The sequence below is a fragment of the Primulina tabacum genome, chromosome 3 (genome assembly GCF_025594145.1).
Source record: "Primulina tabacum isolate GXHZ01 chromosome 3, ASM2559414v2, whole genome shotgun sequence".
In the NCBI taxonomy this organism is placed as follows: domain Eukaryota; kingdom Viridiplantae; phylum Streptophyta; class Magnoliopsida; order Lamiales; family Gesneriaceae; genus Primulina; species Primulina tabacum.
Window position 1 is genome coordinate 21341074 of NC_134552.1, and position 24197 is coordinate 21365270.

At 38.2% G+C, this 24197-nt stretch overlaps 1 protein-coding gene across 1 annotated transcript; it reads right to left on the reverse strand.

The window, feature by feature from the left end:
• Positions 1-9783: 9783 nt before the first annotated feature.
• LOC142538587 (uncharacterized) lies at positions 9784-10479 on the reverse strand. The gene has a single exon (XM_075643895.1). It carries the CDS (start codon positions 10477-10479, stop codon positions 9784-9786), a length of 696 nt encoding a protein of 231 aa, XP_075500010.1.
• Between the last annotated feature and the right edge of the window lie 13718 nt (positions 10480-24197).

Here is a 24197-nt window from a genome sequence, read left to right on the forward strand (position 1 = left end):
TTTTCATTTCCAGTGGTCTAATTAATTTTATACATTGGATTTTGTAACTTTTTTAGAGTAGGTATCGAGCGAGTCAACTTGTGGCTTGAACTTTATTGACTCTTAAGTAAACAATCTTTATTTTAATAATATTTTACGATTTTATTCAATTATGACATTTACTTTATTTAAGTAACTTGTATGAGCATACAGATAAAGTAAATGTCGTAATTGGATAAAACATAAAATATTATTAAACTAAATATTGTTTTTATTTAAGAGTCAATAAAGCTCAAGTCATAAGTTGGCTCGCTGGACACCTACTCTAACAATTTTAAACTTGCCCTATAGTCAACTACCCATAAATCTCAAACTCATTGCTTCCCAAACAATGGTCCTGGCAGGGGCTTCGCCAGTAGATCAATAACATTATCTGCAGAAGTGGCTTGCTCTACTGATATGTATCACCTTCCCACAATCTCTCCGATTATGTGGAACTTCCTCATTATATGTTTGGATCGTTGATGAGACCTCATTTCCTTTGCTTGCACAACGACATCAGTTTCGTCGCAATTGACTGGGACTGGATCAACTCTTTGAGGAATGACACCCCACTCTTGAATGAAATTCCTCGTCCAAATAGGCTCATTTGCTGCAGCTGATGCATCTATATATTCGCCCTTAATGGTTGAATTCGCTATTGTTTCTTGTTTGGAACTTTTCCAAGAGAGCACCATCATTGATCTTGAATACAAAACCAGAGGTTGATTTTGAGTCATCCCCATCTGATTGGACTTTAGAATCAGTATACCCTTCCAATTATAATTCTCTACTCACGTAACTCATTAACAAATTCTTAGTTCTTCTTAAGTAATCAAGAATATCCTTCACAACTTTCCAATGCAATGGACCAGGATTCGACTGATATTTGCTTGTAACATTCAGTGCAAAGACAATATCAGGTCGAGTAGATATCATACAATACATTATACCGCCTATCGCAGACGCAAATGATATGCGGCTCATGGTTTCTATCTCATCTTCAGTCTTATGGCACACAGACCTAGATAGAGTCACACCACGACACATTGGTATCATCTCTTCTCCTCCATAGAGAATCTTCTCAATATGATATCAATATAAATGGATCAGGTGATCCCTAGCATTCTCTTTGATCTATCCCTATAGATCTATATTCCTAATACATAGGATGTTTCAATCATATCTTTCATGTAAAATTTACTAGCTAAGCTTAGTTTAATTGACTGCAACATCTCTACATCATTCTCAATTAGACATATGTCATCAACATAAACCACCAGGAATGTCATTGTAATCCCACTAATCTTCTAGTATACACAAGGTTCCTCAAGATTCTTGATAAAATCAAACTCTTTGATAGTATTGTCAAATTTGATGTTCCAACTCCTCGATGTTGTTTAAGTCCATAAATGGATCTCTAAAGTTTGTTTACTTTATGCTCACTTCCTAATGTGAATCCTTCATGTTGAGAGATGAAATATCTTTTTTAATGTCACAATTAAGGAACACAGTCTTCACATTTATTTTTCATATTTCATAGTCATATTATGCTGCTACGGCTAGCAATATCCTAATGGACTTGAACATTACGACTGGAGAAAATTTTTCCTTATAGTCAATACATTGCCTTTATTATCCTTTTGCTACCAATCTTGCTTTGAATGTCACTACCTTCCCATTCACCCAAGCTTCCTTTTATAAATCCATTTGTATCATATGAGAACAATTTCTCGGGTTGATCTACTAGGGACCATACTTGGTTCGAATATATAGAATCCATCTCGGATTGCATGCTTCAAGCCATTTGGATGAATCGACATCTGATATACTTTTTTGAAGTTTCTTATATCACATCCAGGAATGAGCTGATTTTGTCCCGCTTCAAGAAGTTGGCTCATCCTTTTAGGTGTCCTTAAGACCCTTTCAGATCTTCTAGAAGCTTGTGTTTCCTCAACTGGTTGTTGGGGTGTTAATTCTACGATTTCATTTCTCAAGAAATGGTCCTGGAATGGGCTTCGTCAGTGGATCATTGACATTATCTGCACTTTTTTATTCCAAATAAAAAAATATCTCTATTTTCTGAATATTATGGACTTTTATGAAAAACCCCAAAGCCCCTTATCGGATTTGAACCAGAGACGACTTTTCTACTGATATGACTCCTCTTCCCACAATATTCCGGATTATGTAGAACTTTCTCAATATATGTTTGGATCGCTGTTGAGAGCTCTGTTCCTTTGCTTGCGCAACTACACTGGTTTTGTAACAGTAGACCGGAATTGGATCAACTCGAACGAAGTTCATCATCCAAATATTCTTCTTTGCCGCAGCTGATGCAACTTTGTATTCGGCCTCAGTGGTTGAATTCGCTGTGGTGTCTTACGTGGAACTCTTCCAAGAGACAACACCACCATTGAGTTTGAATACAAAACCAGATGTTGATTTTGAATATTCCACATCTAATTAGAAGCTAAAATCAGTATAGCCTTCCAATTTTAATTCTCCACTTCCGTAAATAATTAACAAATTCTTAGTTCTTTTTAAGTACTAAAGAATATCCTTCACGACTTTTCAATGTAATGAGCCGATATTCAACTGATATCTGCTTGTAACACTCAATGCAAAGACAATATTAGGTCAAGTAGATAACATATCATACATTATACTGCTTATAACAAACGTATATGGGATGAGGCTCGTGGTTTCTATCTCATCGTCGATTTTAGGGCACATAGACTTAGATAGAGTCACACTATGACACATTAGAAGATATCATCTCTTAGACCCGTAGAGAATCTTCTCATTATGGTATCTATATAAGTGGATTGGGTGAACCCTATCATTCTCTTTGATTTATTCCTATAGATCTGTATTCTTAATACGTAGGATATTTCACCCATATCCGAAGAATTTACTAGTTAACCATATTTTAGTTGATTGCAACATCCCTACATCATTCTCAATTAGTAGTGTGTCATCAACATAAAGCATCAGAAATGTCGATGTACTCCCACTAACCTTCTTGTATACACAAGGTTCCTAAAGATTCTTGACAAAATCAAACTTTTTGATAGTGTTGTCAAATCTGAGGTTCCAACTCCTCGATACATGTTTAAGTCCATAAATAGATATTTGAAATTTGCATACTTTATGTTCACTTCCTACTAATGTGAATCCTTTATGTTGAGACATACAAATCTCTTCCTTGATGTCAGCTTTAAGGAACGTTGTCTTCATATTCATTTGTCATATTTCATAGTCATACCATGCTGCTATGACTAGCAATGTCCTAATGGACTTGAACATTGCGACTGGAGAAAATATTTCCTTATAGTCAATACATCGCCTCTGAGTATATCTTTTTGCTACCAATCTTACTTTGAAAGCGACTTCCTTCCCATCCTCCACAAGCTTCCTTTTATAAATCCATTTACATCATATGAGAACAATTCCCTCGGGTTGATCTACTAAGGACCATACTTTGTTAGAATACATGGAGTCCATCTTAGACTACATGGCTTCAAGTCATTTGGATGAATCAACACCTGATAACGCTTCTTTGAAGTTTCTTTGATCACATCCAGAAATTGGCTCATCTTAGCCCTCTTAAAAAGTAGGCTCATCTTTTTAGGTGGCCTTGAGACCCTTTCAGATATTCTAGGTGTCCGTGTTTTCTCAACTTGCTGTTGGGGTGTTGATTCTACTATTTCATAAGTGGGTGGTTCACGAATCTTTTCGAGTTCTATCATTCCTCGTTTTCTATAAAATAAGAACTCATTCTCTAAGAAAGAATGACATATTGACTTTTCTATCAAATAGAAACTTCATTACTATTTCTATGCTGGATGCTATTTCTTCGAATATCCTATCAAGCAGGACAAATTGGATATAATATCCAATTTATCATCCACTGTCCACTCCACATAAGCAGGACATCTTCATATTCTTAAGAAAGAATATTTGGAGGCTTTCTATCCATATCTCATATGAAATTTTATCTACTGACTTTATATGAACTTGGTTCAACAACATTGTCATAGTTTCAAGTGCAAATCCTCAAAAGGATGGCGACAATTCACTAACCTCATCATAGATAAAACCATGTCCATCAATATCCGATTACGATGTTCTCACACGTCATTCATCTAGAGTGTGACATGTAGGATCCACGATAAAAGAATCTCATTCTCTTTAATTAGTAAATTGGTAAATTGTTTGACATATTTGGAGATTTTGGGTTGATTTAGTTTGCTATGTACCTCAATGTTGGGTTGATACCTCTTTTGGACTTGTTCAAACGAGATAAAATATCTGCACTGATATATTCTCGAAAAAATCAATCTTTTTAAAATAAAAAGTCATATTAATATGAAAATATCTCATTGTCATTTTATTTTTAAATTTTTTTATATGATATCGCGTGTGAATATTCACTAGTTATTAATTGTGACTCAATATACATAGAAATATAAACCGAAAGTTGGGATTAATGATCAACCAAGAACCCATATTTAATGAATTTTAATGATGATGGAAACAGAAATTAAATAAAAGTCTATCCGCCATAATTAAATAGAGAAAATTAGTCCATGATATTAAGCTCAATTCGTGATATTTCAAATTTTTTTCAATAATCATAAATTAAATAAATAAAATAAATCTCGCACAGTATATACTACATATGGATATTGATTAAGAAAGGAGTTGGGCTCGCAAATTTGATGGCTCCATGAAATGCAACACAAATATATCTATAATTTATATATATATATATATATATATATATATATATATATATATATATTATAATAAATGATGAGCCTAAAATAACTAGTTTCATAGTGTAATTTTTGATAAACCATAAATATCACTACGTAATTAAAAAATATTTCATACTCATTTAATAAAAAATATCATAAAATCCTATACCTCATAAAATATTCATTTATTTTTATCTATATTTTTGAATTTTTATATTATCATATCTCCAATAATAAAAAAAATATTACAAAAACTTTTTAAATTCTTTTTCCAAATTTCTGTTTTCATGTTATTTTCTTCAGTTTCAAAATTGGATGACTTTCTTTTTAATTTTTTTTAATATTTTCTATATTTTTTTTAACAGACCACTGCATTACGTATTTCACTATTCGCTAATATTATCATAAAGTGTATGTTTAATGTGTGACAGTCTCATGAATATATATGTGTGAAAAAGGTCAATCGGAGCATACTTGCAATGAAAATTAAAATTTTTGATATAAAAAGTAATATTTTTTACTCAAATCAACATATATTATTATTCGATATGTCAAATACTTGTCACTCAAACCAACATATATTACACAATATTTCTTCATAACATAAGTATCAAAAAATGATATTTTATAATAAAAATAATACTTTGGACATAAAAAAATACAATGTTTCAAAGGTCGGGTTAGAAATTATGGCATAAAGTTGGCTCGTAATCCAATCTCATGAGAGTTTTGTGTATTATAAAATGTTCTAGTTAAATAAATAAATAGTGAGCAAGAAGGTTGAATGCTAACCATATTTGATAAAACATTTTTCTAAATTTCAAAACTGTTTTTCACGCATTTAACTCTAATACATATTTAAATGTTCTAGAATATGCTTAAATTTTCGTATTTTATAATTATAAAATTAAATATTAAATGAGTTTAGTAAGATAATTTTATAAAATATCATAAATAAATCAAAACTTTCAAAATAAAATATACACACGTATATATATTCTCTATCTATCGATAAACAGTCACTCTTCTAATAGATATGGTGTAGCAAATCTATATTATCCATCAAGTGAAACTTCATCGATGAATACAAAAATAAACACGATACGTGAACAATATATTAGAATGGATATATATAATTGTTTGCACAATATTTGATTTTCGCAGGCGTGCCAGGTACGAAAATACACCGATTTGTGTGAAAATGATAAAAATCTAAATTCTAAAAAACAAGCGAAAGCGAATCTTAAATTTGACTGTCGGTTCTAATCTCCTAAAACAACTATAACGCCAAAATGAAGAAAACTATTGAAATTTGAGGAATAAACCCCTGACATTATTTATATTTTCAATAAACAGTAAGAATTTACAAGACATAAAAATATAACATATAAAGTTGTTGAAATCTAAAACGAGAGAATGCTAGAAATTATACTGGAATGCCTGAAAACTAGTGCTTGAAGATTGAAAATTTAGCAGAGAGTATTTGCAGATTTTTGCTGAGTTGAGTTGTGTGTGTTGTCTGTTTACTGATGTCCTCTTTTTCTTTCTGGCAACTGTGCGATTCTTCACTCTCCCATGAGCCCATGATCTTTCTCACTACTTTCTCATTATTTGTTCCTGTATTCCCACGATCTTTTCCATCTTCAGCGCTATGTGGTTGGTTGGACTTGATAGGAATTAGTCCGCTACATTTGACGGGCCCATAATTTAATTGGGCTCGTAATTAAATTGGGCTTCCATAATTAATTATTTTTAGCCCAAATAATTGCTCCCCCCCCCCCCCCCCCCAAGCATTGTCCATTGGGCCAAAATGCTTGTATGTAAACCAGTTCCAACTTGTTTATTTGGAGCGGCCCGCAAACATTTATCCCCTGAAGTTAGCCCGTAGTATTGGGTTAAACGCTCAAGCCCAATTCACTGCTAGACTTTACGCTTCAGCCCCTTGGAATTCCCTCTTCTATGTGTAGGATTCAAACTCAGACTTTCTAGCTCCCATTCTTCCTCCCTTTCGCCGTTCTCGTTCACCATCCTCAGCTGCCCTTGGACGATCGCCGATTCTTGGAGCGTGCTCGCCTATCCTTCACAATCGTTTCCCCTAAGTTGTGGTTACCGAGAATTTCACGATGGCTCATGAACCATCTCCGACGCGCCCATCTGAATCGAACACTGTGGGCGCCTCGCCTGTCTCAACCGCCGTCTCCGCTTCGCTGCTCGTCGCGTTCTCGGGCTCCGCTATCGGCCCCAATCCGTTCCTTGTTGTCTCTGGGTCGTCGATGGGCGCTGGTCAGTTTCCTTCGGCAAAGGCGAACGCCCCTCTCGGCTGGGGTCATCACCTGGCGGCCGCTATATCAACTTTAGACACTCCTGTAGGCGCCTCTGCTCGTCCCACGCAACTCATGCCCATGCCGACTTCCCCAGTTTCTGCGCCGGCTTCCGTTGATTTCTCGGGGCGACCGATTTCACTCTCCACGGCCATGGGTATTTTTCTCTTCCATTTTCTTGAATTGTTACTCAGTGTTTCTTGGCTCCCCGAAAGTTGTTGATTCGCCTTGATTGAATTGAAATTTCTTTTTTCGCTTTGAATGACTTTGTATCCGAGAAACCAAAGGATGGGCTATTGGTTTATCTGTGTAGTTGGGATAACTCTTTTGTCGCCGGGTTTTTGTGGGGAATTAAGGATTTGATATTATTCGGCCATTCATTAGCCTTTGCTTTGTAGGTGCGGTAGAGTGGCCATTGTTTGGCCCTGTAGTATACATTGACATGTTTGTTCTAGCAGGTGATCGTGGGTTGAAGATTAGCCATGAGTTGGCTTTGGTTCTTTGGTGCATTCGATATAAACACCTTGATGTCTTTTGGATCTTCCTGAACCACATGTACTTTTCAACTCTTATGTACTGCATCCACTCAAAACGATTCCCCCATCCCTAGCACTTATGCATTGCAATTCAGTCGGGCCCCTGCATACACGTATATGCATTTGCACTTCAGTCGGACCCCTTTCCCGTATACACGTTTACTTAATGTTCTTGCATGTGGTGGCTCCGCTTCATATTTGTTGATTGTGGGTTTGATGTTGTGATTGTTGGATGAAAAGGATGTGGTATGAAAATGAGTTGAATTTAATGTTGGAGGTTGGTCGGGGGAGAAGCTTTATGTTGATTCTTGTACTCCACTCCAAATAATCTCACTCATTTGAATAATCCAATATGTTGGCTTAAAACTCTCCGCTCGCAATGTCTTACTCCCCTGAATCCTTTTCGAAACAAAATGAATCCAATATGATAAAAGTGGCCTTCTGGCCAACTTTAATTGATCTTTTTTCGTTTTTGACTCATAACCAACAAATATTTACATTAGTGGCCCTAAGGCCTACTTCAAATAAACTCTTACAACATGAAGCTAAAACATACAAAAATGGCTGGTTAGCCTATTTTTCTTCCAAAGTCAACTTCTGGGTCCTCTTGGGGTTACGCATAGTGCCCTTGTTCTCTTCTGTTCTCCCTTTATTATTCGTTGTTCCGCTTGGTGAGCTCAACTCCCCGCTCGATGTGTTTCTTTCTTGCCATATTCTAAATGGCCTTTTACTTCATGGGTCTGTCACTGCACATGCATCCAAACAATTTATATACTGGCGGTACGGTCTACTTCACCATGGTTTTTCATACCATAAGAACATTAGAAATATTGACCGAATGCATATATAATAAGTGGCCCTACTGAAGCAAAGCACCTTCAAAATAATGAAAGTGGCTTATTATCCCACTTTCTTTGATTAATCTTATTGTTGAATCATAAACAACAGATATTTACCTCAGTGGCCCTAAGGCCTACATCACATGATATCTTGAAATAAAGAACTAAATCTATACAAAAGTAGCCCTGAAGGTCAACTCCTCGCTGGATATCAGCCTTTTTGTTTGCATCACCCGCTCGCTTTTTCTACTTCTTCCCTCATACTTGGAAAATACGGCTTGAGATACTTGCCATTTATGCATCTTTTGTGTGGATGGCCATCTAAACTTGATAGCCAATATGAATTTCCGTCTAATACCTTGTGTACTTTGAATGGTCCCTCCCAATTGGGAGACCATTTGTCCAGCTCCCTATCCTTTGTTCCCAAAGGCAGTATAGCCTTCCACACTATTTTTCCTTCATGGAAGCTGTTCTTGTTAACTCTTTTGTTGTAGATTCTCACAACTTTTTGTTTCTGTAACAGCAGAGCATTGTACGCTTGGATTCTCAGTTCATCCAGTTATTCTAACTCCATGATCATTGCTTCATTATAATGTTCAAGGGAAAGTTCATTTTTCCTTGCCACTCGCATTGATGGCACCATAATCTCCAATGGGAGCACTGCATCGTGGCCAAAGGTAAGGGAAAAAGGGCTCACTCCAGTAGCAGTCCTCTTGGATGTTCCGTATGCTCACAAAATTTCTGATAATAGTCGTGGCCGATCTCTGGGATTCTCTTCCATCATTTTCTGTAGAATCTTTATCAAAACTTTGTTCGATGCTTCGGCTTGTCCGTTGGATTGTGGGTAATGAGGGGACGAGTTTATCAATTTGATTCCATAATCTGCTGCAAATTCTCTCATATCTGAGCCTGTGAACATAGTTCCATGATCTGTGGTTAGTGACTCTAGAATTCCAAATCTATGAATAATATTCTCTTTCACAAAGTTAATGACATCCCCTTGTTCTGCTTTCTTCAAATGCACTGCTTCTACCTATTTGGTGAAAAAATTTGTGGCCACAAGGATGAACGAGTGGCCTTTAGATGATGCTGGGTAGATTTTCCCTACTAAGTCCATGGCCCAGCCCTTGAACGGCCATGGTTTAACAATGCTGTGGAGCTCATCCGCCGGAATTCTTTGGATGTTCCCGTGTTTCTGACATGGCTGGCATCCCTCAGCATATTTGATGCAATCTTTCAGGATGGATGGCCAATAGTAGTCATACCTCCTTATCAACTATCTCATCTTTATTCCAGATTGATGTGCTCAACACACTCCCTCATGAACTTGTTTCATGATCTCCAAAGCCTCTGGGAAACCTATGCATCTGAGGAGTAGACAATCTAACCATTTCCTATACAAATCTCCCTCCACTAAGACGTAATTAAGAGCTCTCATTTTTAAACCGCGTGGAATATCTCTCCCGGTTGATTCTAGCCCCTGTTTTATATCATCCATCCAGTCACCAGCTAAGTTTATATCCAAATTGGGCGTGTCTACTTGAATCCCTCTTTTCTGAATTGAAGGGTGGTTTTTCTTCTGAATCAACACTAGCATGTGTGTAAGTTCAGGAGACATCTTCAATCCCGAAGCAATCTGTGCCAGCTCATCTGCCTCCCAATTTTCTTGCCTTGGGACGTGTACTAATGACACTTCTTCAAAATCATCTAGAAGTTGGGATGCCGCGGTAAAGTATGGAGCCAATGATAAACTTGTGCATTTGAACTCCCCTGATAGTTGTTTGAGGACCAGCTGAGAATCTCCTGATATTAACAACTCTTTCGCCCCTAAATCTTTTAGAATTTCCAATCTAATGACCAGTGCTACGTATTCCGCCTGATTGTTGGTACATGGAAAATCCAAATTAAAAGATAGAGCGATTTTCACACCTCTTGGGGAGGGACCACAATACCATGTCCGGCTGTTGTTTATGTACTTGATCCATCGAACTTCAACTCCCATGGTCGGACATCCACTCCACAAACTGGAAACCCAACCTGCTCTTCAATGAACTCATTAGGTGAAGGGTGATCAGCTAAAAAATCGGCGATAGCTTGGCTTTTTACTAACTTTTGGGGATAGTAGACCAATGTAAACTCAGCTAATGCCAAATACCATTTACCAATCCGCCCAGAGAGAATAGGTCTACTATGCATATATTTAATCAAATCGGTTTTAGCCCCCACAAATAATCTTGATTGAATCAGATAATGTCTTAACTTAGTACATGCATAATACAATGTTAAGCATAGCTTCTCAATTACAGAGTATTCTACCTCTACTGGAGTAAGGAATCTACTCAAATAATAGATAGCTTGCTCATTTCGTTCGTGATTATTTTGATCTAGTAAACATCCAATCGACTCATGAGCAGCAGATATATATAGTTTAAGGGGCATTCCATAACTGGGAGGCATAAGAACAGTCGGATTGGATAAATATCTCTTGATCACATCGAAATCTTTCTGATGCGAATCTTCTCATTTGAACTCCCTGCTGTCTTTGAGCTTCAACAGTTGTGAAAACTTTTTCGTCTTCCCTGCAAGGTTAGAGATAAAATGCCTCAAGTAATTTACTTGCCCAAGAAAACGTCGTAACTCTTTCTTGTTTTTGGGTGGATTTGCTTACATAATAGCTTTGGCTTTATTTTTATCTACTTCAACTCCTCTCTGATGTACCAGAAATCCCAAAAAGTTTCCCGTTTTCACACCAAAGGCACATTTCAATGGATTTAATTTTAACTCATGTTGTCTCATTCTTTGGAAGCTCTTCCTCAAGTGTTCAATGTGATCAACAGCTTGTTTAGACTTCACAATGATATCATCTATATATACTTCAATATGATGTCCTATCATATCATGAAAGATCGAGTTCATAGCTCTTTGATACGTGGCTCCCGCGTTTTTTTGCCCAAATGTCATGACAAGACACTCAAACGTACCAAAAGCTCCTGGGCATCTGGATGCTGTTTTGTGAGTATCTGTTTCTGCTATTTTGATCTGATTGTAACATGAGCATCCATCCATAAAAGATAACAATTCATGCCTAGCCACTGAATCAATCAACATATCATATATCGGCATTACCTACACATCTTTGGGAGTTGAACAGTTCAAGTCTCGGAAGTCAATGCATATTCTGATCTAGCCATTCTTTTTCATGACTGGCACAATGTTCGAAAGCCATTCGGTATATCTGATTGGATTTATAAACTTGGCCCTCAACAGTTTCACGACTTCCTCTTTTACTTTCAACTCGACTTCGTTTGACATGCGACGAGAAGGCTGTTGAAATGGTTTGAAACCATCTTTGAGTGGAAGTCGGTGTTCGACCAATTTCTTGTCCAATCCTGGCATGTCATCATAACTCCATGCAAAACAATCTTTGTACTCCTTCAACATACTGATCAAATTTTGCTTCAATTGATCTTCTAGTAGCTTAGTCATATACACCACTTTTGGATCCTCAAGCTCCCCCAAGTTAATCTCTTCTAATGGGTCTTGTACCTCGTGTTGGCCATCTTCCATTTGAGATGGCTGAAAGGGGATCGATTAAGGTGCCGGTTGCGTAACGGAAGCAACAAAATTTTCGAAAATCATATTTTCTAGCATAAAATTTCGAGCAACTCAATAAACTAGTGTGTAACATATACAAAAACACAACTATGTCATACATAGGGTGTTAAAATAATTACCTATCAATCTCAAAGATTGATGTAATGGCTCCAACCAAGTTGTAAACAACTTGGCTCTTCAAGGCAAGACAAATCTACAAGCTCTCCTTGCCCTTCCTTCAAAATCAAGCCCACCACCAACTAGGTAGATCCCCTTATATTTTGCACTAGAAAAATAGGAGAATTTTTCTTTGAGAAGTATATGAATTCCTCAACAATTGAAGAAAAATATGGAGAGAAAAATGAAGGAGAAAACACCCCAATATTTCGGCCAAAGTGTGAAGGAGTGAAGGGGGGATTGCTTTTATTGGTGTTTGAAAAAGTAGAGACCAACTTTAGCATGCCATGCAATCTTTTAATCAAAAGTAATCCACAACCTTACACCTCCCAAGCATGCAATTTGAGTGGGCTTGTAACAATTACAAGGCCCATGGACTTTAATTTAATTGTCTCAAACATATTTGAGCCCAATTAAACTTTATTTGATTTTACTCAAGCCCACTAGTTAAATAATTATTTTCAATTGGGCTCTACAAGGCCCAATGTTATTTAATTAATTCAACACTTGAATTAATTTAATTATGTGGACTCTACTAGGCCCACTAGTGTTAAATTAATTCAACATTTGAATTAATTTCATTTAGTCCATAATAATGTTTATGAAAATCACAATTTTCAAATACATTATTTATTTGGCCAACTTTTAATTTAAGAACACTTCCATAAATTAAAAGTTACATTTCCCTCATAGAAGTCATACTTCTATTTTTCCTTACGCTTATAAACTCATTTATAAGCCGTTCAACACATTGAACTATTTTAACTACTCAACGGGATCTAGAAAGCTAGTACTTGTGTGGCCCTCAATGGTTCATTGATACAACTAGCCGTGGGTTCACATCTTCATGTGATTCGGACTAAACCTGTCCTTATACGAGCATACCCCAATTGCTCCATTCTTACTGATCAACTCCTTGATAACAAGAATGTCAGAACTCAAGTCTGATAGTACCCAAACAATCATGTTAAACGCCTAGCAGCATCGCTTACATGATTCTCTAGGTATCAAATGATAGTGCCTGCAAGAACCATTCAATTATGGTTAGCGTACAGTACGGTCCCTTCAACTCATATATCCCGACCGATTCGACAACCATTGGTATATCGAGAGTTGTCAATGAATCGATACTATGTGTCATGTTGTAGTTGCATCGATGGTGTAATCTATGAAACCCTTTTCATAATTACCACCATACTCTGATCAGAGATTTCATACTACACATACATGAGAACACATAGGATATCCATACCCGAAGGTAAGCGGTGAATCCCCGACTACAATGCATCGACTCCTATATGTTTCGACAGAACACCCAACCTTGCCACCTGATGACCCCATGAGAGTCGGTAAACAAGTCAAAGTGTAATTCTAGCACAGAGAGTCTCATTGTTGTCCCGGGTCATAAAGACTAATGGTGTACAACCATAAACTAGGACGTTTCCACTCGATAAGTGAGAACCACTTGGAAAGTCCTTTATGGAGGGTTGTGCAGTGCACTTTACAAGGAGCACCTATCTGCATGCTCGGACATCACAATGTCCCCTACCAATGAAACATGGTACTCACATCGCAGATACTAGTCTCGAACTCGAGCGGCCTATATCCTTCTTAGCGGCGACTGAATCGACTAGGAATTGTTTAGAATATACAGTATTCCAAATATGAGTTTCATGATACCCATCATATGAGCATCTCATATTCTTTCTACTATTTGTATATTCAAGGGCTTTATCTATGCCACTAGTATGGGTATACAGATAAAGAATTGCCTAAAAATAATTTCAAATATTATTAAAATAAAGACTGTTTATACATAGAGTTTCATTGTGAACACTCGGCCAACACTTGGCTCGACGTGCACCTACTCTAACAATCTCCCACTTGCACTAGAGCCAACTACCCATATGCTTCAAACCCATCGATTCGCGATGCTTCTCGAATAATGGTCCAGGTAAAGGCTTAGTTAGCGGATCAGCAACATTATCTGCGGAGCCGACTTTGTCAATCGAGACATCTCCTCTTTCCACAATCTTTCGGAGGATGTGGTACTTTCTCAATACATGTTTGGACTTCTGATGAGACCTTGGCTCCTTTGCTTGAGCTATAGCTCCCGTATTGTCACTCAACACCGGGACAGAAGCAACTCTATTAGGAATGACGTCCAACTCTTGGACGAAATTCTTTATCCAAACAGCCTCCTTTGCTGCATCTGATGCAGCAATATATTCGGCCTCAGTGGTAGAATCCGTAGTACCATCTTGCTTGAAACTCTTCCAAGAGACAGCAACACCATTGAACATGAATACGAACCCAGAGGTTGACTTCGAGTCATCGATATCGCTTTGGAAGCTAGAGTCGGTATAGCCTTCCAATTTCAGTTCCCCACCCCCATAGACCAAGAACAATTCATTGGTCCTTCTCAAATGTGGAAGACCGGGGTTCGATTGGTATCTACTCACTACACTTAGTGCGAAAGTCATGTTAGGACGTGTAGATATCATCCCATACATGATGCTACCAATCGCAGATGCATATGGAATGCGTGTCATCGCCTCTATCTCTGCATCAGTCTTGGGAGACATAGACTTGGATAGGGACACGCCATGACACATTGGTAGATGTCCTCTCTTGGACTCATCCATCGAGAACCTCTTCATGATGGTATCAATGTATGTGGACTGGGTGAGACCAAACAATCTTCTTGATCTATCTCTATAGATCTATATTCCCAATACAAAAGATGCTTCACCCAAGTCCTGCATCGAGAACTTACTCGCTAACCATATCTTAGTTTATTGCAACATTCCTACATCATTCCCAATGAGTAGAATGTCATCAACATAAAGCACCAGGAATGTCACAGCTCTCCCACTGACCTTCTTATACACGCAGGGTTCCTCAGGATTCTTAGTAAAACCATACTCTTTGATTGTACTATCGAATCTAAGGTTCCAACTCCTAGATGCCTGCTTTAGACCATAAATAGATCTCTGAAGTTTTCATAACATATGCTCACTTCCGACAGATGTAAACTCTTCGGGTTGAGACATGTAAATCTCTTCCTTAATATCCCCATTAATAAAGGCTGTCTTGACATCCATCTGCCATATCTCATAGTCATACCATGCAGCTATGGCTAGCAATATCCTTATGGACTTGAACATTGCAACTGGAGAAAAGGTTTTCTGAAAGTCAACTCCTTGTCTTTGAGTATATTCCTTTGCCACCAATCGCGCCTTGAAGGTCAATACCTTCCCATCTGCCCCAAGTTTTCTCTTGTAAATCCATTTATACCCTATGGGAACAATTCCCTCAGGTGGATCCACGAGATTTCACACTTGGTTCGAATTCATGGAATTCATCTCAGATTCCATTGCTTCAAGCCACTTGGATGAATCGGCATCAGATAACGCTTCCTTGAAGGTCATTGGATCACATCCATGGTTTGGCTCATCATGGCCCTCTTCAAGAAGCAGACCATACCTCATAGGTGGTCTCGAGACTCTCTCGGATCTTCTAGGAGCTTGTATCTCCTCTCTTGGCTCTTCGGGTGTGGGTTCTATAATTGTGTGTGTCTCTCGAACCTCTTAGAGTTCTATCATCTCCCCTTTTCTATCCAATAGAAATCCCTTTTTCCAAAAAGGTTGCATTCCTAGAAAAAAACACCTTTGTTTCTTGGGGATAATAGAAATAATATCTAACAGAATTCCTTGGATATCCCACAAAGTAACATAAAATGGATCGACTATTTAATTTATCACCCACTACATGCTTTACATAAGTAGGGCACCCCCATATTCTAAGATAAGAATGCTTGGGAGGCTTACCCATCCATATCTCATATGGTGTCTTATCAACTGCTTTTGAATGGACATTGTTCAACAACAGTGCCGCTGTCTCAAGCACATATCCCCAAAAGGATGGCGGCAACTCCGTGAACCCCATCATAGACCGAACCATGTCCATCAAAGTCCAGTTATGACGATCCGAAACACCATTCAACTGTGGTGTAGCAGGCGGAGTCCACTGCGAGAGAATCCCATTCTCCCTAAGATACTCTTGGAACTCGGCACTCAAGTACTCACCACCTCGATCTGATCGAAGTGTCTTGATGCTTCGTCCCAACTGTTTCTATACTTCATTTCTGAATTCTTTGAACCTTTCAAAGGCTTCAGACTTGTATTTCATCAAATACACATACCCATACCTCGAAAAGTCATCGATAAAGGTGATGAAGTAGGCATGTCCATGCTTAGTGGTGATGCTAAGCGGATCGCACACATCGGTATGGATCAAATCCAATAACTCTTTGGCTCGCTCCACATGGCCCTTAAAAGTAATTTTGGTCATCTTTCCTTTCAGACAGGATTCACAAGTCGTGAGAGCATTAATATCAGACATATCAAACATGCCCACTCCCACTAACTTGTTCATCCTTCTTAGGGAAATATGTTCTAATCGAGCATGCCATAATTGCGCCGAATTTAGAGTATCTTGCTTTCGCTTGTTTGTTGTTGTTATTGCTTGGACATTGTTTAGTGGAATATCTTTCAATTTTAAGTTATAGAGATCGTTTTCAAGTTCTCCAGTACCAATTAAACATTCATTCTTGTAAATGTTGCAAACACCTTTGCTAAATAAACAAGAATATCCATTTTTATCAATCATAGAAATGGAAACAATGTTTTTTCACCAAATTTGGTACAAACAGAACATCTCTTAAAATTAACTTAAAATCATTGTTCAACAGCAAGTAAACATCTCCTTTGGCCTTGGCAGCAACTCTTGCTCCATTGCCCATCCTCAAGAAGGTCTCACCTTCCCTAAGACTTCTACTTCTTCCCATCACCTATAACTCATTACAGAGATGTGAGTCACAGCCGGTATCAAAAACCCAAGAAGTAGAGTTAATTAAAATGTTTACTCCAATTTAGAACATACCATTTCCAGAACCTTTCTGGGCAAGATATTCTCTGCAGTTACGCCTCCAATGTCCAGGCTTCTTGCAGTGAGGACAAATATCAACAGTCTTGTCAGCCTTGACTGGTGTGGCTGCCACAACGGGACTCGGAGCTAGCCTCTTCAAGGGCACGTTCTTCTTGGGACGTTGGAAAGAACGCTTCTTTCCCTTCCCACGTGGATCAATCTTCGTACCAGATGAAGAACCCACATAAAGAACCAAATTCTCATCATTCATAGAAGCCTGCATATAACACTTGGCTTTCAAGTCATGGTCACACCATTCCTTGTAAGTCTGCAATTCCTCAGGAGTGCAGTCAGTTGGAGCCTGAACAGGGGGCGACTCAGTAAGTGTATACACTATCCTTTCCGAATTCAAGACAATTTTCAGATTTCTTAGCCAATTGAGGTAATTAGGTCTGGTTAATACGTGTTTGTCGAGTATTACAGATAGCGGATTGTGAATCGAAGACATTGTCAAAAAGTATTGAAAAGTAAAAAGATAAATGTTAATGACTATTTTCAAATATTTAGTAAGATATAAAGTATGGACTTTTACTTTATAAATGTTTACTCCCACTGTTTTGACATCTTTCACTACCCTCTAATGAAAACGGGAAACTCCTTTCCTCAGTAGGTACGCAAGGTCCAATTAGCGAATTATGATCCCGAATAACATCAGCCAATCACAATTCCTAAAAGGTAGTTTCCAATTGCATCACCATGCAACCCTCTACGTAAACTTTTGTCTCACGTTTGATTAGGACCCAATAATATGACGTCGTTCATCTTTACGTGTCAAGCCTTACCCATCGATGTTGAACCTTAATGGACGGTCGCCATGAGTTCCCTCAATAATATGAGCCGAAATCATGGGAGTTCTACGTAGGTCACATCACCATGTCAATAGATGTCACAGCTTTCCGGCACCCAGGACTCCCCCAATAATATGAGCCAATCTCCGAGCACGGGTAGCATTCATCATGCACCCATTGTCGATGGAAGACATGGAAATTATAAACAAATTTATAATTCCCCTTTTTCGGGCTTGATATTAATTTTGAATCTTATTCAAAATGAGGGTTTTTAATTTTGAAAGGTCTCATCATTAATTTTATTTAAAAATCTCGCCATGTTTGATCGTATGTTTGCCGGATTCATGCAACTTTGTTATTATCATAATAATAACGCACATACTCATTATTTATAACATATCATGCATATATTATAAACAGTAAACAAAACAAGGATGATCAATTGCCTCAAAACTAATGGCACGTGTGAGCTAAACACGGGCCTAGGTCCAATCCTAGGGAAATTCATGGGATGCAAATGCAACTATTACATTAGCTTCCAATATTTACATGTCTTCAATCTTCATAATCATCATGGCCACCATCTTCCAATCTTGATCATCCACTATACTAATATTTACAAATAAATATCCATGGCAAATAGGGATACATCTCATGGGGTGGGAACGGGCCATAAACCAAGCCCACTTTATAAATTGATAATTATTACAATCATTCAACAGAAAATATCCTAGCATACACTTAGCAAATTGGGCTTGGGCTTTTTATCATCCTTCATGCATAATATCACATATCATACACCATCAATTAATTATCACAATAATTAATTGATCCAATATTATATATCTTAAACCAATCACTAACCGCCACGATTATAAACTAAATTAACAAAGTATACAAACATCTTTGTCTACTTTCCAATTAATTTATTTATAACCGAATTTCTTGTATATCACAATTTACTATAAATAATTAAAGTCCAACTTCAATTATTTATTTTATGAGAAAATATTTGCAACTTTTGTAAATTTAAACTTAAGGGCCCAAAAATTCATTTTTCATCAAAATATTTTGGCCCATTTAAATTCACAAATATGTTAGCCATCTAATGGCCCAACAACTCAAGGCCCATGACACTTTGATAATTCAAAACATCTTTTGAAAACCCTAGTCGTCATCGCCGTCGCCGGAGCTCCGTCGCCGGATTCCGGCCAACAAATTTTTTTTTTTATTTTTGAGTGGGACGTTCGTGAAGCCCCTCGGGCTGCCCTTGCTGCCCATTTTGGGAAGCCCCTCGGGCTGCCCGAGCTGCCCGAAATTTTTCCCAAAAAAACCTTGATTTTGTTGCAAAAATTTCATCTCATGCGGTTAGAAATCGACCTCAATATAATATTATATATATGCTACAAAAACTAGTACCCTTAGCTCTGATACCACTTGAAAGGGGATCGATTAAGGTGCCGGTTGCGCAACGGAAGCAACAAAATTTTCAAAATCATATTTTCTAGCATAAATTTCGAGCACCTCAATATACTAGTGTGTAACATATACAAAAACACAACTATGTCATACATAGGGTGTTAAGATAATTACCTATCAATCTCAAAGATTGATGTAATGGCTCCAACCAAGTTGTAAACAACTTGGCTCTTCAAGGCAAGACAAATCTACAAGCTCTCCTTGTCCTTCTTTCAAAATCAATCCCACCATCAACTAGGTAGATCCCCTCATACTTTGCACTAGAAAAATAGGAGGATTTTTCTTTGAGAAGTATATGAATTCCTCAATAATTGAAGAAAAATATGGAGAGAAAAATGAAGGAGAAAACACTCCAATATTTCGGCCAAAGTGTGAAGGAGTGAAGGGGGGATTGCTTTTCTTGGTGTTTGAAAAAGTAGAGACTAACTTTAGCATGCCATGCAATTTTTTAATCAAAAGTAATCCACAACCTTTCACCTCCCAAGCATGCAATTTGAGTGGGCTTGTAACAATTACAAAGCCCATTGACTTTAATTTAATTGTCTCAAACATATTTGAGCCCAATTAAACTTTATTTGATTTTACTCAAGCCCACTAGTTAATTAATTATTTTCAATTGGGCTCTACAAGGCCCAATGTTATTTAATTAATTCAACACTTGAATTAATTTAATTATTTGGACTCTACTAGGCCCACTAGTATTAAGTTAATTCAACACTTGAGTTAATTTCATTTAGTCCATAAGAATGTTTATGAAAATCACAATTTTCAAATACATTATTTATTTGGCCAACTTTTAATTTAAGAACACTTCCATAAATTAAAAGTTACATTTCCCTCATAGAAGTCATACTTCTATTTTTCCTTACGCTTATAAACTCATTTATAAGCCGTTCAACACATTGAACTATTTTAACTACTCAACGGGATCTAGAAAGCTAGTACTTGTGTGGCCCTCAATGGTTCATTGATACAACTAGCCGTGGGTTCACATCTTCATGTGATTCGGACTAAACCTGTCCTTATACGAGCATACCCCAATTGCTCCATTCTTACTTATCAACTCCTTGATAACAAGAATGTCAGAACTCAAGTCTGATAGTACCCAAACAATCATGTTAAACGCCTAGCAGCATCGCTTACATGATTCCCTAGGTATCAAATGATACTGCCTGCAAGAACCATTCAATTATGGTTAGCGTACAGTACGGTCCATTCAACTCATATATCCCGATCGATTCGACAACCATTGGTATATCGAGAGTTGTCAATGAATCGATACTATGTGTCATGTTGTAGTTGCATCGATGGTGTAATCTATGAAACCCTTTTCATAATTACCACCATACTCTGATCAGAGATTTCATACTACACATACATGAGAACACATAGGATATCCATACCCGAAGGTAAGCGGTGAATCCCCGACTACAATGCATCGACTCCTATATGTTTCGACAGAACACCCAACCTTTCCACCTGATGACCTCATGAGAGTCGGTAAACAAGTCAAAGTGTAATTCTAGCACATAGAGTCTCAATGTTGTCCTGGGTCATAAGGACTAATGGTATACAACCATAAACTAGGACGTTTCCACTCGATAAGTGAGAACCACTTGGAAAGTCCTTTATGGAGGGTTGTTCAGTGCACTCTACAAGGAGCACCCATCTGCATGCTCGGACATCACAATGTCCCCTACCAATGAAACATGGTACTTACATCCCAGATACTAGTCTCGAACTCGAGCGGCCTATATCCTTCTTAGCGGCGGCTGAATCGACTAGGAACTGTTTAGAATATACAGTATTCCAAATATGAGATTCATGATACTCATCATATGAGCATCTCATATTCTTTCTACTATATGTATATTTAAGGGCTTTATCTATGCAACTAGCATGGGTATACAGATAAAGAAGTGCCTAAAAATAATTTCAAATATTATTAAAATAAAGACTGTTTATACATAAAGTTTCATTGTGAACACTCGGCCAACACTTGGCTCGACGTGCACCTACTCTAACAATGGCGCCATCAATAATTCATCAACTTGGAGTTCATCCTCTTCGTACTCTTATTCTTGGACAACCTCAGTTCCATAGGTTTCCCATGCTTCCTCTTCCTCTAATTTGTTCAGTATTTCCTGCACATGCGCCTTCCATATTGAGGTTGCAGCTACCTCCTTTTCTTTTCGGTTCAAATCAATCAACAACCTCCTCAGTCAGCGGCTGAATTATCGGCCTAGGCGGCACAATAAAAGTAGGCTTGAGGATTCTTTCCGACACAGAGCTTGGAGTTGGTGTCTGCATGTACAATGAATTTCTTTCTTGCTATTGCTTGTAATACTTGGCCTCCACTGCACTTGCACTTGTTTGAAAGGGCTGTCCATCCGCTTCTACAACCTCCACATCGTCCCCTTTCTAAAATAACAACAGCTGGTGCATTGAGGATGGTATGCATTGGTTTGCATGGATCCAATCCCTGCTTAAAAACGCTTGGAAGTTGGCGGAGGAGTTTACCACGAAAAATGCACACAAAGACGACATGCTCCTCACAGTAACATCAGCGGGGAATACTCCAATGGTCTTGGTGGTTTCCCCGGTAAACGCAGCAACAGAAATCTTAGTAGGAATCAAATCTTCTTCAGTTTTCCCCAGATTTCTTAACATTCTTACTGGAAGAACATTCACAGATGAGCCATTGTCAATCAAGACCCTAGACACTGGTTTTCCATTGACATGGGCCTTGATGTACAATTGCCTTATGTGCTTGGTCATGGCCGGTGTAGGCTTCTCAAGTATCACCTGTTTAGGCTTATTTGGGTGGTCCTCCTTGATAATCACTCTTGAACTCCCTTCAAGGAGTTTATCTGCGTGATCTTCCTTTTCTACTGATTCTCTGGGCATCAACTCCCCATTCTCTTCTTCTATCATTTTAAACCTCTCTGGTAGTATTACCACCCATGTGACACAAGCTACTGTGATGTGGAATTCTCCAACGCAAAAATTGATTGTTTTTCTTCCTTGATCGTCCTCCTCACTTAACAAATCATCATCATCGTCCACTGACTTATCTTCAGTAGCCGATCTTCCAAACTTAGACCTACTCCCCGCTTGATCCTTTGTGAATGGAATATCAATTGTGGGTTCATTTCTCAGCTTAGCTGACTCTTCCCTCCTTGCAATAGCTCTTTCTCTCAACAGTCGTCTCTTCTGAGTCCTAGTCGATGGCCTGGGGAACTTTTTGTGTTGGGCCACTCTCCAAGACTCACTGAACTCACCTCTAGCTGGAAGGACGTACCTGGGATTTTCTCTCCTACTCTCAATCATTTTTCCTTTTGAGATTTCATATGCACGCCGCTCTCTGCCTTGATCAGCTGATACTTTCCTGGTTTCCACCCTTCATGACTCAGCTCTACATATGTTTCTCCTATCCTAGTATCTCTGGTACTGCTCCCGAGATGATTCCCCTATGAACCCTTGATTCTCACACACTGGTCTCTCAAGGTAATGTTGGTTCCTCAGCCGATAGGCCGCGGATTCACCAACATTTTTGGGGAAATTCTGCTGCACTGTTCTTACTTGATCAGCATTATACCTTCCATGAGCTTCAAACAATTGACCCTTTGGGATCCAGCATTTCTTGATTATTCTGTCTTTCACTGCAAAGGATCGGCTTCTTTTGTCATTGAGAAGTTCCCTCAAATCTGTCACATTCACATTAACCAAAGCTACTGTGGGAAAAAGATCATCATCCACCGCCATAGACACTTGTTTGTTACAGAACTTCACGACTTCCTTGTTAATTCTGTCCTGCAAAATGTTCTTGAACACCCAACAAGATTTAGTAGCGTGATTGTAAGAGTTGTGGTACTTGCAATACTCTCGACCCTTTAGCTCTTCTGTGGGTAGCATCCTTTGATCAGGTGGAAAGGTGATGCATTTTTTTTTACTAAGAAATCGAAAACTTCTTCGGTCTTTGACACATCAAATGTATACTGCATATCTTTGGGGAGTTGGGAGCTATTCTTCTATTCAAGTTTTGCCGGATTCTTTTTTAGCAGGGGAACTGTGCAAGAGCCAGCTGATCGAATTTATGCCAAAGCCACATCTTCCACCTCCTGATAATAAGATCCCATAGTAGTTCTCTTTTTGTATGACTCTTCCCGCAACAGTTCATCGTATTCAGCAACTTTGGCAGCAAGCTCGAAGAAGTCCCAGAACTCCATACCTTGGAATTTCTTCCTTAATTCAAAATCCAGCGCCTTTTGTGCCATCTTCATGAATTCGGTCTCAGGTAGGAATACCTTGCACCTATTCTTCATCTTTTTGAACCTGTCGATAAAAGACTCTACAGATTCTCCTTTCTTTTTGGTGACTCTGGATAAATCGGCAATACACACTTCTGGTTCTGTTATATAGAATTGATTGTGAAATTGTCTTTCCATCTCTTGCCAACTCATCACTGAATTTCTGGGAAGTGACGCATACCAAGCAAATGCAGTTCCAGTGAGAGAATTCGGGAATAGCCGCAACTTAAAATTGTTGAAGTTCTCCAAGTTGACTAGTTCCCCGCACTGGATGGTGAATCTGGCTATATGTTCCATGCTCGACTGACCGTCCTCTCCAGAGAATAGGCTGAAATCATGAACTCTATAACCCCTTGGATATGGGTTATTCACGTCTATATAGT